The sequence below is a fragment of the Magnolia sinica genome, chromosome 8 (genome assembly GCF_029962835.1).
Source record: "Magnolia sinica isolate HGM2019 chromosome 8, MsV1, whole genome shotgun sequence".
Classification (NCBI taxonomy): domain Eukaryota; kingdom Viridiplantae; phylum Streptophyta; class Magnoliopsida; order Magnoliales; family Magnoliaceae; genus Magnolia; species Magnolia sinica.
In genome coordinates, this window is record NC_080580.1 from 6,720,945 (window position 1) to 6,738,139 (window position 17,195).

The 17,195-nt window shown below is 41.7% G+C and overlaps 1 protein-coding gene across 1 annotated transcript; it reads left to right on the plus strand.

Moving 5' to 3' along the window:
* Positions 1–10,009: 10,009 nt before the first annotated feature.
* On the plus strand, positions 10,010–16,886 carry LOC131252730 (rop guanine nucleotide exchange factor 7-like). Its single transcript, XM_058253405.1, has 7 exons — positions 10,010–10,931; positions 11,027–11,143; positions 11,288–11,442; positions 13,766–13,840; positions 13,926–14,216; positions 14,768–15,124; positions 16,137–16,886. The coding sequence occupies exons 1-7, from the start codon at positions 10,370–10,372 to the stop codon at positions 16,623–16,625; spliced, it is 2,046 nt and encodes a 681-aa protein (XP_058109388.1). The 5' UTR covers positions 10,010–10,369; the 3' UTR covers positions 16,626–16,886.
* Positions 16,887–17,195: the final 309 nt, after the last annotated feature.

Below are 17,195 nucleotides of genomic sequence, written 5' to 3' on the forward strand. Positions count from 1 at the left end.
AGATAAATATGACACGTGTACTGTAGAGAGATGATGGAACCATTTTTCAGTTGGTATGACTATACCGTACCGAAAGAAAGGGAAGGGTGGGCGATTTGCGAAAGGCCAACAACTCCAACGAGGAAGTCATAGTCACATCATTCCAAGTTAGTTAGAATTAATTCAGTAATTATATCGTGCTTAGTTTGGTGGAGTTTGGCATATCAGATATCATCACATCCGTCCAACACGTGATGCTGAAATTGTGGGCCCCACAGAGAACGGGCCGTGCCCCTGAAAGTACGGCGATTGGGACGGTCCGGATTGTCTGGTCATGGATTTGGGTGCTTGGGTTTTTTTTTTTTTTTTTTTTGTGGAGGTTGGCTGATCATGTGTGGGGCCACTTTTTTGATGGGGTGGGGCCCACGAATCCTAACCGTCTGATAGTTTGGATATTTAACGGTTGAATATGGTGGACGGCTGATCTGATCGGATTCTCATCTACGGTCGGTTGTGGATGGGGATAGATGATGAAGATTTGGTGGTTGAAATTGATTGTTTTTGTTTTAACCGTCGATTTCATGGCGAATGGTCGGAAGATATGGCACGCCTCATCTACGTGGTAGTGCAAACCTTGATTTGTGATGGTCCGGATTGATACCACGTGTGCGGTGAATGTGAGCACGAACATGATCCACATGACCAGCCAGAGTATCAGGTGCTTGATTGCTCTCTCTTTGCCTTTGGTGCAACCTGTCAACCGGCCCGGCCTGGGGTTGGTCTTGGCCCGGATTTTGAACTGTTCAGGCCGGGCCATCGGGCCATTTTATTTAAAATTCTGATTTTGTAAGCCGGAGCCCGGCCCACTGACACCCAGGCAAGAAAAAAACAAACTTTCATACTCTGGCAAAGGATGATGGATGATACACAGGCACTAAGAAATTACTTAAAAATTCGATACACGGAATACAATTAATTAAATTAATCTGAATAAATTTTTTTTTGCAGTATAGATGTTTCATGAACTGAAAAACTAGGTTCATTTGATTATCTGACCATCAGATTAGTGCACATTTACTGGACGGTTAAAAATGAACGAATCCAGTGGTCTTGTTTCTACAAATAAAAGTGTCCACAAATCAGATGTCAGGAATGATTTTAATAATGTAACTTTATGATGGTGATTTCCACAATTTATCTGGTTTGACTTGAGTTAAAATATTCCACGTGTACCGTTTCTCAGTGCCTGCGTATCAAGCGCTATACGCGGCCAGAGTATCAGATTACTCCCCGTTGTGCCATCGTGTAGTGCTGCGAGTGGCATATTTTTTGTTCCCAAAATACCCCTTCTTGTATTCCCTCGAGGCTGGCTAAAGCTGATTTCTGCCCAGCTAGGCCTACTACCTACACATGTACGATAATCCAATCTGAGTCGTCCAGTAGTAGGCCCCCCTTGTGGATGGTGCGCATCCTTAAAATCACACTGATCTGACGATGTCAACCACCCGATTGGAGACCATAAAATGAGAGTTAAGATCACCACAATCAATGCGATTTTCGGGATATACCCCATCCACAATGGGGCCCACGTTTTGCACGGTTCAGATGGGCGTGTACGAGTGGTAGGGCGGATCAAAGGCTCGGATTTTCTAGCAAAAAGACAAGTTAAGGGCTTTAAGAGGGCAAATGTAGTCCAAACAGTAGTGATAGAACGGTAGTTCGTCCAAAAACCCTATCCGTTCAAACGAGTGGAGAACTTTACTAAAAAGCCCCTGGAAAGTTGTGCGAACAACTAATAAGCTACCGAGCTTGAGGGCCCGCTCGCTTCATAGTTCTCGTGAAAAGACGAAAATACCCTTACATTTTTTAGTTGATAAGACGACAAGATTTGAGTAGAAGATAGCCTTCTTTTGGAAAATACGAAAATGCCATTGGATTAGTTATTCGGCAATGATCACATACGTCCAACCAACCGTACGTATGTTCGGTCGAGCTGTGTGGGGCCCACCATCATGTATGAGTGCCATCCAACCCTACGTTAGATGCATCCACTCATGTTTTGTCTGGATCCTTAAATCCAGCTTGATCCACAACTCAAGTGGGCCACGCCAAACGGGAAAAATGGTGGACATTGGGAATGGGTGTGTGGTCCACCGTCTTGTGTTTATGACATCCATCCCAGTCATCAGGTATGCTTCATCAGAATGAAATCTGACACAGAAATTCAGGTGGGCCATAACAAGTGAACATATAGGCTTGAGGAAGGTGTCTCACTGGAGTGTTGAATATGGACGATTTTGGCATCTGTGGAGTCGGACCTGAGTTTTGGCATCCACGAATGGGTCCCACGCAGCTCCAATATATGGTAATTTCATTTAATGATGAATTGCCAAGATACCTATAATACAACATAACAGGCTATACCTAACCAACTCAAAATTTTGAATTCAACCTAACCTAATCAAACGGTTAAAAATTATTCAACGGAGGAGATTGATTCGTACAAACAACTAGAATTAGATTAAAAAAATTATGTTTGGTTCAAATTTAATCGATTGTATAAAATGTGTGTGCATGCGGAGCGTGCTAGAGTTGAATGTGGCTCTAATTGTACTAAATGCCTTAATGACTATAGGTGCTGAAATATATCTAATTTGTGTAGATTAGTTATCTAGTTAGCCACTAATTTCGCAAGATCAAGCTATTAATGAAGGGGTGAGCTTTTCCTTCTTATGAGTTCTTTTTACCTTTGGAGAAAAAACCTTCAATTAAGTGCATGATAATTTATAATATCCAATAATATGGTAATATAACTTAAAAGGAATAAACAAAGCCAAAGTTAATAAAATTAATAATAAAAATGTAACTGCGATCGGCTAAAAAGAGAAACAAAAGATATAACAAACGGCAATTTATTCGTCGTCTTGTAAAATACCATGCTTTGTAGGTAAGAAAATTGTTAAGCATGAAAATTGGATCGCTTGTTAAGTTGCTTGGTGGCAAAACGGTCAGTTGGGAATGAGAGGCCGTTTGTCGCGTGGCTAGGATTTATTATGCAAGAAATCATATTTCACAGGAGTGGTGGTCATTTGTTCATCTCTCGACTAACTTTATAGCAAGGAGGGGTGTACATCGAGTCGAACCGAGTCGACCTGGCCTTAGCTCGGCCACTGGCTGACCTCAACTCAAACTTGGCTCGGTCCTCAAGCCTGACTGGCCAGCTCGGTTCGGTTCGATCAGCAGCTCGAGCCGAGTTCGAGCCGAGCTCGCCATTGAGGCATTTCCACAAACGCCTGGACTACACCTTCAAAATTCCTCTGTATGTGAAACAGAAGCAATAGTTTTACAAGTATTTTATTAAACACGTTCTAAGCAACATAAAAACTAAGAAAAAAAGGGTATTTGTTTCATGTACATAGTTCCTTGCCACCAGCCACACTTTGTTGAGTCATTTTATCAAACACTTGGTGAGCAACATCAATGACAAAGTAACCGAGTCACTGAACTGGTTCGATCCGAGTTTTGATTCGAGCTGGATTTGAGTTGGATTCAATCCGAGTCGAGTTGAGCTGGGGCCTGCTCAAACTCGGTTCAAACTCATTTTCGAGCTCAAAAAAGCAGCTCAACTTGGCTCGAACTCAGCTTCGAACCGACTTGAATCGAGCCTTTTCGAGTCGAGTCGAGCGAGCTAACCAAGTTAGCTCTGTTCCTGTACACCCCTAGTAGCAAGGCAGTCCTTGGAGTCGATTGTCATTCGTTACGCATGTTTGAATTTTGTTATAAGATGATCGATGATGGGCGAATCTTTGGCAATCTGCTCATCGCACTACTGGGCTTCATGGTGAGACATTTGTTATGAACAACAGTCAGTTTGTTATCCCACGCAATTGGGTTATGTAGGTGAGTTGGTTGTGATTTAGATGATTGACCTTTCGTCACTCAGTCACATGCTTCATGGTGGGAAGGTCGGCGGGGTGACGACCTGTTCATCACTTCAAGAGATAGCCATGAAAATGATTATTCGTTCATTGCTTGGAATCTCACTCCATTGGCAAGGTTGTTGTAGAATGACTACTTATTCATTGTTCGATTGAATTTCGTGGCAAAATAATTAAGTTAAATAGTGGCTTGTTCATTGATTTGATCGAACTTTGTGGCGAGATAGTTGAACACAATCTCTAGGCATGTGGCAAGATGGCCTCGCTAGCCATTTGTTTGAGACTTAGAAATATTCTTAGATTCAATGATGTAATTGCGGACATAGTGTGGCAAGCTAGCTAATTCTAATCTAATCAATTTGGCTAATTTGCAGCATGACGCTGGCTAATAGCGGATGAGTTAGATTGAATAATAATAATAATAATAAATATTCATGGCAGATAGAAGATATGCCATTGAAAAATTAGTATTGTATTATATTGGAATGGCGTGGGCCCCAAGCTATTTATTCTCTACTGCCTTTATAGAAGTATAGGACAGTTTGCTGGAGACTTATATTGAAATCAACCTCCACAATCTTCTCCAAATTAATTGACCAATTAGCAAACCTAGTCAATTATACTTCTATTTTGAGACAAGTTCTCAAGATTCTTTTATCTAATCAACCAATAGTTTGCAAGCGTAGTAGATTGTATTTTTATTTCGAGAGGTGTTTTCGTGATATTCACATAATCATTTTGTTTCCTAACATTCGTAGTCAATCATGTTCTACCATGTGTCATTTTTGATCATTGCTTTGTTAATCGTGCATTTTAGAGCATTCCACTTATAACTTTGTATGTGTAGCCACTTATATTTTACCATATGTTGTGAGAAGAATCACTGCTCGCTAATGAAATGACCATGAACAACCTTTGTATGCCATTACAGATCCCATGACCTCTTTGGCTTTGCCACATGTCTTATGACAACTTTTACTTATATGTGTGACATGTGTTGTCTGGTGGTAGTCTTTTTTGTGCATCACGATCTCCTTCCATTAATTGCATCAACTGTGAGAATCTTGTCCTGATCTTCCATACAGTAATGTTAACATGTATCGGCTCACGAGCCATCAGACCTAGCAGGATAAGATTGGATGTAAACAAATCCACTCAACCATTCATTTCACCATCCCATTTTAGCATATGAGTTCTAATATAGAGTAGGTCGCATACAATTTCATGGCCAAGATAGACCAGAAAAGGCCCAATTGGAGGCGGAAGTGATCCTGACCGTCAGAACCTTAAAATGAGCATATCTTGTAAACTAGAACGAGTTATCCGACGTGCTATATATGATTTTGGGATAAGACGAGATACTTTAGCCACCCAACCCGGCACATCCAGGTTGCGCAAGCCGAATTTGCGAGATTCCATTAGATCGATGGTTGACGTTTTACTTTCATTTTTATTATTTATAGTAAGTTTTACTTTGATTATAACTTGCCATCCATTGGGCTTTAGGAGTTGCATCCAACATGAAAAGTGCTTAGAATAATTTGGAGAATAGTATGGTTGAGCCAAATAAGACATTACTTTTAGTTGAAAACCATGATGTCTAGTAGGAATCACGGCCGTCTATAAATAATAACTTAACTATTTATAGTAAGTCATGATTTTTAGGAGTTTTAGTTTAGTTCGGAAACTTCTTCCTAAGTTTCATGACATTATTTAAGAAGGTTGTAAGATCGTTCTAATCATCAATCAATTTATTATAAATTTCTATAAATTATTTTATTTTCTTATTTTCTTCATGAATTTAAGGTATCTCTACGAGGAATCTAGAGAAATTCCATGGATTCAGAATAGTTATTGTAACACCCCAGATTTCGAGAGCCAAGTAGATACTCGACTCCTGACATCGTGGGTGCCACTTATGCTTTGCGAAAACAGAGTTCTATAATTCATTTTACCTGGGCTTGAGCAATTCTTGAAATTAAAACAGACTATGTAACGGTCGCCTCATTCAACGCGTCAGACTTTGTGGTACCTACATCCAAGATGAGGTTTGGTTGATGTTTTAAAATACCGTCCCAGAGCGGGAGTGAGTGATCAACTCAGTGGATTCCATTAACAATAAGTTACACATGTTATCAATTCCATAGACACAATTAATGAAAAGTAAAGTGAGCATACAGTTCCTAGACACTCTTGTTAATGCACATGTATGGTATTATGATATGATGCATGCCCTCACCATATAAAACTCCCTCAAGCGACTTCATCTTATGATCGCAAATGACAAACACTCCTTCAATACGACCTCGACTGTCAAGTCGCCAACCTAACTAATGCAATGTGTGAATATTTATGGTATCCGAGTATTTAATTAAGTTCGTTCATTCAACAAAATTGGGAAAGCTGAAACACCTCCATTTAATCAATGACCTTACCGAGATCACTTGGCCCAGGCGGCCGTAGCGGCTCTGAGCCTGCGATCCTTGATCCAAATTTAAGTATCATCTATTTGTCTCATAAATCAATAATTTCAAAGATAAGACATGATACCTAAAGGTTTGAGGATCAACTCGATACGGGTCGTCACCCAAACACGGAGTACGATCACTCAGTTTTGAGGTGATGACTTGCCACATAACTAAATCACCATAAAGAAAAGGGCTCGTCACCCAATTCCATTCATGCCCGGGTCGTTCGAACGATACTCTAGTACAAAACCATCGGCTGAGTAATTTAACAGAGGCCGTTCGAACAAGGACCTATCATCTCCTGTACTCGCTGGTCATTACGGGGAGGCTCGTCATCCTAGCGTAGGCTGACAGTACGGATATAGTGTCCCATTTCACCATGCCCGACTCCCAAGACTTGGTTGCTCACTGGTCACTACGGGGAAGTTCGTCACCCCAGCGTAGGCCAACAGCTCGGACATGGTGTCCTATTCCACCATGGCCGGCTCATGAGTCTTGAGAATCGTATCATTAACGCTTAATAGTGACCTCTCAAAGTAATAATGTGCTTCAGATTCAGGTAGGCATGACCATATATGGTTAACATACATGGTTGGTCAGCTAGTGAGCCAATTTGCCCCCGTTCAGGTGAGTTGTGAAATACACGGCATTGGGAGCTAGCGTCCCATGTAGTCCAACTACTGCCGGCTATCCGTACTCGAACTAAATGGGTTAGATTGGCCGTTGGACAGCCCTACCGATGGGGCTGCCGCTACGGGCTTCGTGTTTGCTAGTCAAGCCAATAAGGGGAATTGTATTTCTAGACATAACAAAAAAATATTACAGTATGCTTCTAGTTGTAGGAAATTCAAGCATGCATAAGCATCAGATTTATATATTTGATATTACTAAAAAATCAAATTATAAGGGAGTTCTAAGCAAGCATGTAAGGGTTTCAATTCACTTAATGTTTTAAGAATAACATATACTATTTCTAATTGCAGAAATTTGAGCATACATGCAAGTAATTATGCAGTTAATTATCTCAATTCATATGCATAGGATGCATGCAACACATTTTCTTCAAATTACCACATGTTTGGGGATGAGCTATACTTAAATTGCTCATAGTGAAAAGGAAAATAAACAAGGTAAATATCAGATGGCTTGGAGCGGTTTAACGGCTTACGGAGCCGCTCCCAAGGTGCCGGTCCCGCGAATTGGAGTATTGGATCCTTATGCTAATATGATTTGCACGTTAGGATACATGCAAGGGGCCTAATGCACTAAAAATTGAAAGGGGGTTGGAAGGATACCTTCCGGCTGCTGGCGAGGTGCTCCTGTGGCGGTGGGGTTGTAAGCTACGGCATGAGATTGAGGTAGGGGAAGGAATTCCTCAACTTCCAGCCTCCTTAAGCTTCTTCCTCAGCCTCTACTCCCTTTCTACACGCTCATCTCTCTCCTCACTTGCAAAAAATTCGTATGAAAGTGTGGGAGAGAGGTTTAAGGGCTTATATAGCCTGGAAATTGGTTTAGTTGGCCCCGAGGAGACTAGATCTAATGTATATACCCCTAGTGGGTGTATTTCTGGTCCATGGGGCTGACCCAGTGGCCCCCTGTCCCATCTGTGTTATGGAGCAGGTGCCCCATGGCTAGATGAAGGGTTGTTCCAAGTTTGGTGGCAAACGAATGAGTCAATTGATCGTAGGGGCTTGATTTGCGATCAACGGTTATTGATGTTCAATCAGGGCCCCAGTTATATAGATATGAGTAGGGAAATATCCCTGAATCATGGCCCGAGTTTGATTGTAATTCAACGGTTGGAAAGTCACAACTTTGCCATTTTAGTGGCGGGGCTAACTCACTTAAATTTTAGGTTTTAAGTCCTAGAGAGTCGCAACTTTCAAGCTTTACATTTATGGTCCAAGTTGTGCGGTTCAGGGCATTGTTTGGGCCCACCATCTGCGATGGACATCAAGCCCAGTGAGACGAACATTATTCTATAATTTCGGAACTAGTGGCCCACTAACGAGCGGTTTAGAGCTTGTTCGGATAATTGAGGCATTTTTTCGGATGAATTGGGTAGGGAGATTTCTTGGGCGCAGTTGTTAGGGTATGGATTAACTAAGTTCATAGTGTGGCCTATTCGAAATTAGCGAAAATGGTTATTTGGTCATGATCACTTTAGATCGTTGGTTCTTAGGCTAAATGAGTGACTGGGTTGATTTGGTTCATTAGTTAAGATTGGGCCATAGCTGGCTCGACTCTGGATAGATCTTTAATTTAGTTACGGTTGTCTTAATTAGTCAGTGATGCGTCGATTAGATTTGGGTCCTAGATGAATAATTCACGAGGCTAGACTTGAAGTTTAAGTGATAAGGTGGATTAGTTGGCTTCATACCATTGGCTAATTGAATTTGTGCAGTTCTTTACTTGCATAACCTACGTATAGGCTTACCTCGAGCGTCAAGGGTCAGTAAATGACGACGTGGGCTAATTATATATAAAAAAAAATTTAATTTTTTTTTACAATCCAAAATAGTAAAAATTTAGGATGTTGCAGTTATCCCCTTGAGGAAGATGATGCTTGACATAAACACATCCTTCCCTGCAGCAAGTTCCTACTAAGAGATCCAAAAGTCAAGTGGGCCACACCACAGGAAACAATGGGAATGAGAACACCCACCCTTGAAATCTTTCTAAAGCCCATTGTGATATTCATCAAATACGATCATAACGTGGCTCTCACCTGATGAAGAGAAAACACAAACACCTGCCTAATCCAAACCCCATGGTGTTTCATAGTGTGGCTTACTTGAGTGGTATATTATGGTGTGGCTTACTTGAGTTGTAGATCTCCCGAGGTATGGTTTCAAGTCCTAAAATAAAATGAGGTGATTAAGGGATGGAAGGAGTCTACGTGGAAAAACATCATGGTAGGCTCCACATGAACTAGGCTCCACATGAACTGTACTGACCCTCTGGTAAGGACGGTGTTTGGAGTTGGTTAGTGATGTAGTCCAACCATGATGTATGTATTTTATCTATAATGTCCATCCATCCTCCCATATAAAAGAGATAAATCTTACTCTTGGGTAAACCATGCCAGAGGAAAGCCCACCGTTTAAGATTCCCCGGGTCTGCTGTAATGTTTATTTGCCATCCAAACGGTTGCTAACGTCACACAAACCTAGATGGAGGGAAAACACAAATATAAGCTTCATCCAAAACCTTTGTGGGCCTCAAGAAGTTTTCAGTGGTGGAGTTCATTCACAATTGTTTCCTATGGTGTGGGCCACCTGGGACTTGGATCCGCCTCATTTTTGGGTTGATGCCTTAAAATGAACTGGAAAAATGGATGAACGGCGTGGATAAAACACATACATAATGGTGGGGCCCACATAGTATCGACCTATACGGGAGAGGTCACTAGCAATCGAGTCCTTTTGTTAAGTACACAAAGGTTACTTTCGTCAATTCACCACGAAACCCCAGTATTTTCAAACCAAAACAAAAAAAAAGCCATTTCGTAGATTCCACCTTAACCAAGGGCATTTCTGTAAATCCGACCCTTGCAAGATCCGTCAACTACAAGGCTCCCCTTGAATTTTTTACAATTTATTGCAATATTCTGAGCATTTATCATCCAAACTGTCCTTAAAAACAAGAGAGCGTCTTTGGCCGTTACTCTTCTCATGAAAACCATCAAACAACAGAGAAAAAAAAGAAAAGAAAATAAAAGCTCTCTCTCTCTCTCTGAGAAATCATGTGTTCGAGCAAGCTCTTGTAATCATGTCCCTCTTCAATCACCCCATATAAATATCCACCTCCAGGAAGAAAACCCACCTTCAGTAAATCCATTAAATCCGTCTGCTCTTGTAATCATGGCCACCTTCACTCACTCCGTATAAATATCCACCTCCAGGAAGAAAACCCAACTTCAGAAAATCCCTCAAATCCATCCATATTTTCCATTCTACCCCTCAGAGATGGTTGCAAGTTTATATGGATAGAGCCTCTCCTGCTTTGAGAGCTGCAAGAACAGAGCAGGCGTTGAAATGCAGAGCTTCCGCCAGCTTCAATCTCTTCTCTTTTCTCGCCATTTGGGTTTCTAAATCTGCAAGAGATTTGTATGGGAGAACTGGTTTTTCAGATGGGTCTGGTGTGAGGAGATTGATCTGTTTTGGGTTGGTGGGAAAAGGGTCCGGTTGTGGCTGTTCTTGCGGTTTTCTGAGAGGAAGGGAGGTTGAAATGGAGGGGATGATTGAGAAGGAGGGTGGCATTGGAGAAATGGGAGATGGGTTCGAGCCGAATGGCGGGGAGGCGGGTTTTGCTGCGGATTCTATCGAGGAGGAGTGCCAGGAGAGCAGCTCGAGCTCGGGGACATTGATGTCGAATGAGGAGAGGAGCCAGAGCAGTTCGGAGGAAGGGGAGGAGGAGTCATCATCATCGCCGCCAATGGCGTGGCGGGAAGGGAAGGCGGAGGCGCGGGATTGCTCAGAGGCCATTGAGGAGAATGCCCGGTTGGAGGGTGGGAGAATCGACAAGCATGAATCGAAAATTTCAGGTATGCAACAGATGCAATTGGTGTTTTTTGCTTTTGGAAATCTTTCGTTGGTGTTTCGGTTTTTGATTCCTTTGTTGGTTTTGGGTGGTTGGTAGAGATTGAGATGATGAAGGAGAGATTTTCCAAGCTGTTGCTTGGGGAAGACATGTCAGGGTGTGGAAAAGGCGTCTGCACGGCGTTGGCAATTTCGAATGCAATTACAAATCTCTGTGGTATGATTTTTATTGTTTTGAGGATCTTGGTTTTGTGTAATTGCTTTTGTTGATTCTGAGGTTGGTTTTTTCTTGTATTGAAGATTCTGCATCTTTATCTTCCTTTTGATGGTTTTTAATCTTTTTTAAAAAACCCCTTTGTAGCTACCCTTTTCGGGCAGCTTTGGCGATTGGAACCTTTACCGCTGGAGAAGAAATCAATGTGGCGAAGGGAGATGGAATGGCTTCTTTGCGTTAGCGATCACATTGTTGAATTGATGCCATCTTGGCAGACCTTTCCAGATGGAAGCAAGCTTGAGGTAATTGTGTTTTATAATTTAGAAGCTATATAAGGTTGTGTTTGGATGTTGAGAGCTGATTGCCTACATATGTCTGTATGGTCGGAGGGGTCGTTTGGCAGCCTGAATTGGAGGGATTCATGGGGATCTGGTGTTTTTTGGGTGTTTGGTAGCTAGGATTTGGGGGATTTGGATTTGGGAGGAATCCAAATCCTCCAATAGAGCTCTTTTTGAACTTCCACCCCAAAGCTTTGATTTCAATTCCACTCGATTCCACTGGAGCTCCAATCCATGCTACCAAATGAGTCCTACAGATGAAGCCCTGTTTTTCAGGCCAATGTGGCATATTATAGGACATCTGACCCATGCGAAAGTTGGGCACCTTCATGAAGATCACCTGTATAAAAAATCAGGCCAATCCATTCATTAGGTGGGGCACACCTGCACACCAAACCAGCCAAAATTCACTTACTTTGATGGCGTGGCCAGACCAATGTGTGGACTGGCCTGATTTTTGTGCCAGGTGATCTCCATGGTGGGGCCCGCTTTTTTGCATGACTCCGGTGTCCTACAAAAGTGACACATTGGAGAGAAAGATGGGTATGCATGCTAAATGTGCAGCTGTTTGCAGGTAATTAGTTCTCATGGATGTCCCCCCAAATTCACTATTTGGGTGGATCCTACCCTCTTTTACATTATAAAGGTTGTTTGGGCAGCACCCAGAAATCCATTCCGCTTGTCATTTCGACCCCACACAAATGGGCCCGAGATACCTAATGTCCTTTCACATCTGACTGTTTTCATATTTATGGCTTGTGGATAGTTGCTTCAGCTAATGTTGGATGCACAGATGAGTTGGGTTACTGACATTCTGTTTTAATTAAGATGAAATGGCAAAATCAAGGAGTCTAATAACTGCTGACATTTTCCTTTTAAGTAACTTAAAAGTAATGTAATTGAAATTTGGAGCCCAAGTAATCAATATGACTGCCACTAAAAGAAATATGGATTTGGTTGTTACCACTTTTTCTAGATTAGTATTTGTGATTCAAATTTGATAGTGCATCCAAACGGCCAATTACTCTCTGTTTGTTTTTCCTATTTGTTGTAATTCTGATGTGTAATCCAAATTAAGCAATCCCCTTGAATTTTGATTCAATCTCAGTATGGAATGCTTGTAATAATGGAATCGCGGTAGGAACTCAGATCTTGTTTTTTTATTAATTTGTCCAATCAGTAAAATATTTGAATTCTTCTGGCTCCTGGAGGTTTCATATTTATAGCCCATGATTTTATATCTTGGAGCTTTGCTAAGCCTCACACGTGTACGAGGCAGGTCACGTACATCCCACATGTGCCATCATGGCATATGGTTACTGATCCAATCCATTCATTAGAGGGATACCAGTATATAGATGTTCATGTCCTAAAACTAGGTTGTCCCACTCATCAAGTGGGCCACAATTTATGGAACAAGTGTGCAGCTGAAAAAAATTGGCTATTTTTTTAAAAAATGATTATCAGTGGAACTGTTTCTAAAATCGTAGCCCACTTGCCAAATGGGCTAGATTTATTTTTGGGTGAGAACGTTTACCAGGTCAGACCTACAAGATGATAGCTTTGTTTTGCACTTTTTGGCCACCTCAAAGCCTCTCATGGCATGGGAGTGCAACTTGGGTGGGTTGGGTTGAGAGTTGACTCGAGCTCGACCCAGCCTCAAGAGGACCTGACCCGCAACCCAACCCGCAACCTGACCGGACCTGAATTCCAACCAAGGTGTTCAACCTGAACCTAACTTGACTTCCTCTATGCTCAACCCTAAACTGACCAAACCCAACTTGACCCGACTCAAATACATGTGATTATTCCTAACCCAACCTAACCCGACCCAATTTTTCTCAACCCAAACCCAAACCCAATTTCAAAGCAAATTGGGTTGGAGTTTTCCAACCCTAACCCAACCTGAGTTCCCTGACAACCTGACCAAACCTGTCACAAACTGGGGTTGTCAGTCAGGTCACCCAAACCTAAGTTGCAGCCCTATCATGGTATGCCCATGACCTGCATTGTTCTTGTGTGTGGGCTTAGTAAAGCTCATATATTGTGTTCTGTTTGTTTATGTGATTTTATTATAGTTTGGGATTGAAGAGTTCTAATGCATAACCCAAGTTCCATATTCTCTGCTCATTTCATAGTTTGGAGTGCTTCAAAAGAGATGAACTCGTGGTGAAGACTCATCTCTTGTTTTGCTTAATTCATTGTTTAATCACTTAGTAAAATGCGGCTAAGTGAGCAGATTATATGCAGACCTTGTTTCATGACTTCTCTCGTTTATGTGAATCAGGTCATGACTTGCAGACCTCGTTCGGATCTATACATTAATCTCCCGGCATTGCGTAAACTAGACAACATGCTTATTGTAAGAGTTACCAAAATTTACTCTCAGTTCTTTATCCCACTTTTTGAGATTGTTGTTGTTCTTATACAAACTTTACTTCCTACAGGAAATATTAGATAGTTTTAGCGAATCGGACTTCTGGTACGTTGATCAAGGGATCGTAGCACCAGATTCCGATGGTTCAGCCTCTTTCCGTAGACCCCTTCAGCGTCAAGAGGAAAAGTGGTGGCTGCCTGTACCCCGCGTCCCACCTGGCGGTCTTTGTGAGAAGTCGAGGAAGCATTTGCACCACAAACGTGAATGCACGAACCAGATCCTTAAAGCAGCCATGGCTATCAACAGCAATGCTTTAGCTGAAATGGACATCCCCGAATCGTTCTTGGAGACTCTTCCAAAGGTGTAGTTTCATTCCCATCATTGGAGACTTGCAGGCATCTGCCCACAAAACTCACGCTCATAGAGGTTTGCAAGTTGCATGCACTTGTATAGCTCAGCCCCTGTACCCACCATGGCTCACACCCGAGATCAAGCCATCCATCAAGTGGGTCCATTGTGTAGGTGCCCCATGCTCAGATTCAGGCTGGTCCACCTGATGAGTGGACCAGCTTGATTTTTGTACCAGGTGATCTTTATGGTGGGCCCCATCTTTCGAATGGTTTGGGTGTCATAAACACATTGACACAGTGGCTCACCTAACGGGTGGACCGGCCTATTTTTTGTGCTGGGCGATCTTTATGATGGGTCCATTTTTGTACGGCCTAGATGACATTCACACATGACACATTGTTATATGAGACAGGTTGTTTGTTTAGCTAACCAGCAGCAGGTTGTAGGTGACCATGACTCTTAACGTAATAATCAAATTCCACACATTCTCCCCATCCTTCTTGCGTGTTCTTATGTGATTGAGACTGGCAAATTAATATCCTAGTTTGAACCTGTTTTCAGAATGGAAGGGCCAGCCTCGGAGATGTCATACACCGCTACATTACGTCAGATCAATTCTCCCCCGAGTGCCTTCTTGATTGCCTCGACCTGTCTTCTGAACACCAAGCACTAGAGATTGCCAACCGTGTTGAGGCCTCAATATTCATATGGCGTCGAAGAACAAACACCAAACCGGTCAACAATGCAAACCGCTCCAACTCAAAATCGTCGTGGGAGATGGTCAAAGAGCTCATGATGGACGCGGATAAAAGAGATTTGCTTGCTGATAGAGCTGAGAGCCTCTTGCTATGCTTGAAGCAAAGGTTCCCTGGCCTTTCACAGACAGCACTGGACATGAGCAAAATCCAGTACAACAAGGTTCAGATTCCCTTGGCACTTTATTCTGAAATTAGGAAATAGTTGGTCTTGTGCACAGGGTTCCATATGTCAGGTGGTCCATAGTTTGGTGATCAGGATCATTGATCTGATGGGCTCAGGAAATATCACAGACTTAAAGATCCTAGCATTGGATCTTTGGGCTATTTCCTGTTGAAGGCATTTTATGTTCTAGTCTGGGAGATTCTTTGAGCATCACCTGTTGGTGATCTGGATTACTAAAACATGAGCTCCATGTACAGAATTTGGTGCCATCTGTTGTTTGTCACCCCTCGATCAACAACCTAGTTAGGTGTGTTTGGTTGCACCAAATTTCAAGAATATCATGAACTTTTTCTCCAAATTAGACTGATTAATCATGAAATTTTATGATATTTGGTGCAGCCAAACACACCCTAAACTGCTATTCATGTTCTTGGTTTTTTTTTTTTTTTTAATAAATTTATTTATAATATTCAGGATGTTGGTAAATCCATTCTAGAAAATTTTGCACTATATTTCATGAAATATCATGAAAATTTGCATCAAACTAAACTGATAAATCATGATATTTCATGCAACAAAACTTGCCCTAAACTACTATTTATGTTCTTGAATTATTATTATTATTATTATTATTATTTTAAATTTTAAATTTGTTCAAGATGTTGGGAAATCCATCCTCAATCAACAATCTAGTTAGGTGTGTTTGGTTGCACCAAATTTCAAGAATATCATGAACTTTTTCTCCAAATTAGACTGATTAATCATGAAATTTTATGATGTTTGGTGCAGCCAAACACACCCTAAACTGCTATTCATGTTCTTGTTTTTTTTTTTTTTTCAAAATATTCAGGATGTTGGTAAATCCATTCTAGAAAATATCGCACTATATTTCATGAAATATCATGAAAATTTGCATCAAACTAAACTGACGAATCATGATATTTCGTGCAACGAAACTTGTCCTAATCTGCTATTTATGTTCTTGATTTTTTTAAAAAAATTTGTTCAGGATGTTGGGAAATCCATCCTAGAAAGCTATTCTAGAGTTTTGGAAAGTATGGCATTCAACATTGTGGCCCGCATTGATGATCTACTCTACGTTGACGACCTGACCAAACATTCCGATCAGTTCTCATCAATCCCTACAGTCAGTGTAATCGCCCACAAGAGAGTCTCGATCCCATATTCGGTGCCCGTCTCGAGCACTCCCTACACAACAGCTTTCACCACGCCAAGCTTCTCGCCGGCCCCACTGGTCAGCCCTGCAAGGGTAGATCGGTCCCCGTTCATCAACAACAAACCCCACAATCGTGGGCTCGGTGTAAAGAAAGTCCTGACGGATTATTTGGGAGTGGAAACTAAAGGGAAGAATGATAGCAATCCGGTCGAGGCATCAGATCCCATTCGGAGCGCAGTTCCAAATGCTCCGGCCCCTCGAACTTACACACAGAGTTTGGAGAATAGGAAAGGAATTACAAGTCCGCCCATGCGTGACTGATTCGTGGAGCCACTCGAGTTCACCGGTACAATACTAATTCCTGTTTTTAGTGAGTTGGGTGCAGTTTTTAATGAATTCATCTGCTTTTCAGAATCCAATCTTGTTTTGGTTTAGAGCTGAAACTGGTTTTCTAGAAAACCAACTGAACTGTATGTGTATAGTTGAGTCATTCTTTTCATATCATAGATAGAATTTAGCAGACGGGAGATTTGAAAATGGATTCTTGTTTCGATGGCAAATGGATTTGGTTTTGACGGTGAACTGGAATCAGCCAAACGCGTGCAAAACGGTTTTTGTTCCTGCTTCAGTTGCTGAAACAAGTAGGATTGGAGAAATTTGCATTTTGATGTACTGGGCATGATCGAAAATGGATGTCAGTGATGAACTTGTTTATCTTTTAAGTGGCCCATGATCGTAAGCGGGCCGTTGGGACGCCTTTCTGAGATAGCGAGCATTGGCTGTGTTTCAGTTCTGACCTGAAACATGACGAATGCTGTTTTTCGTATCTGCTAGAGTATTCAAGTCATTGTTTTGAAACTTGGTGAGTCAACTGGGACTGAGTCGACTCGG

Bases quoted from the DNA above. Each gene is read 5' to 3' on its own strand.
- LOC131252730 (XM_058253405.1), top strand. From the start codon at position 10,370: ATGGATAGAGCCTCTCCTGCTTTGAGAGCTGCAAGAACAGAGCAGGCG. The intron at 10,932-11,026 runs GTATGCAACAGA...GGTGGTTGGTAG, and splicing joins GCATGAATCGAAAATTTCAG to AGATTGAGATGATGAAGGAG. The intron at 11,144-11,287 runs GTATGATTTTTA...ACCCCTTTGTAG, and splicing joins TGCAATTACAAATCTCTGTG to CTACCCTTTTCGGGCAGCTT.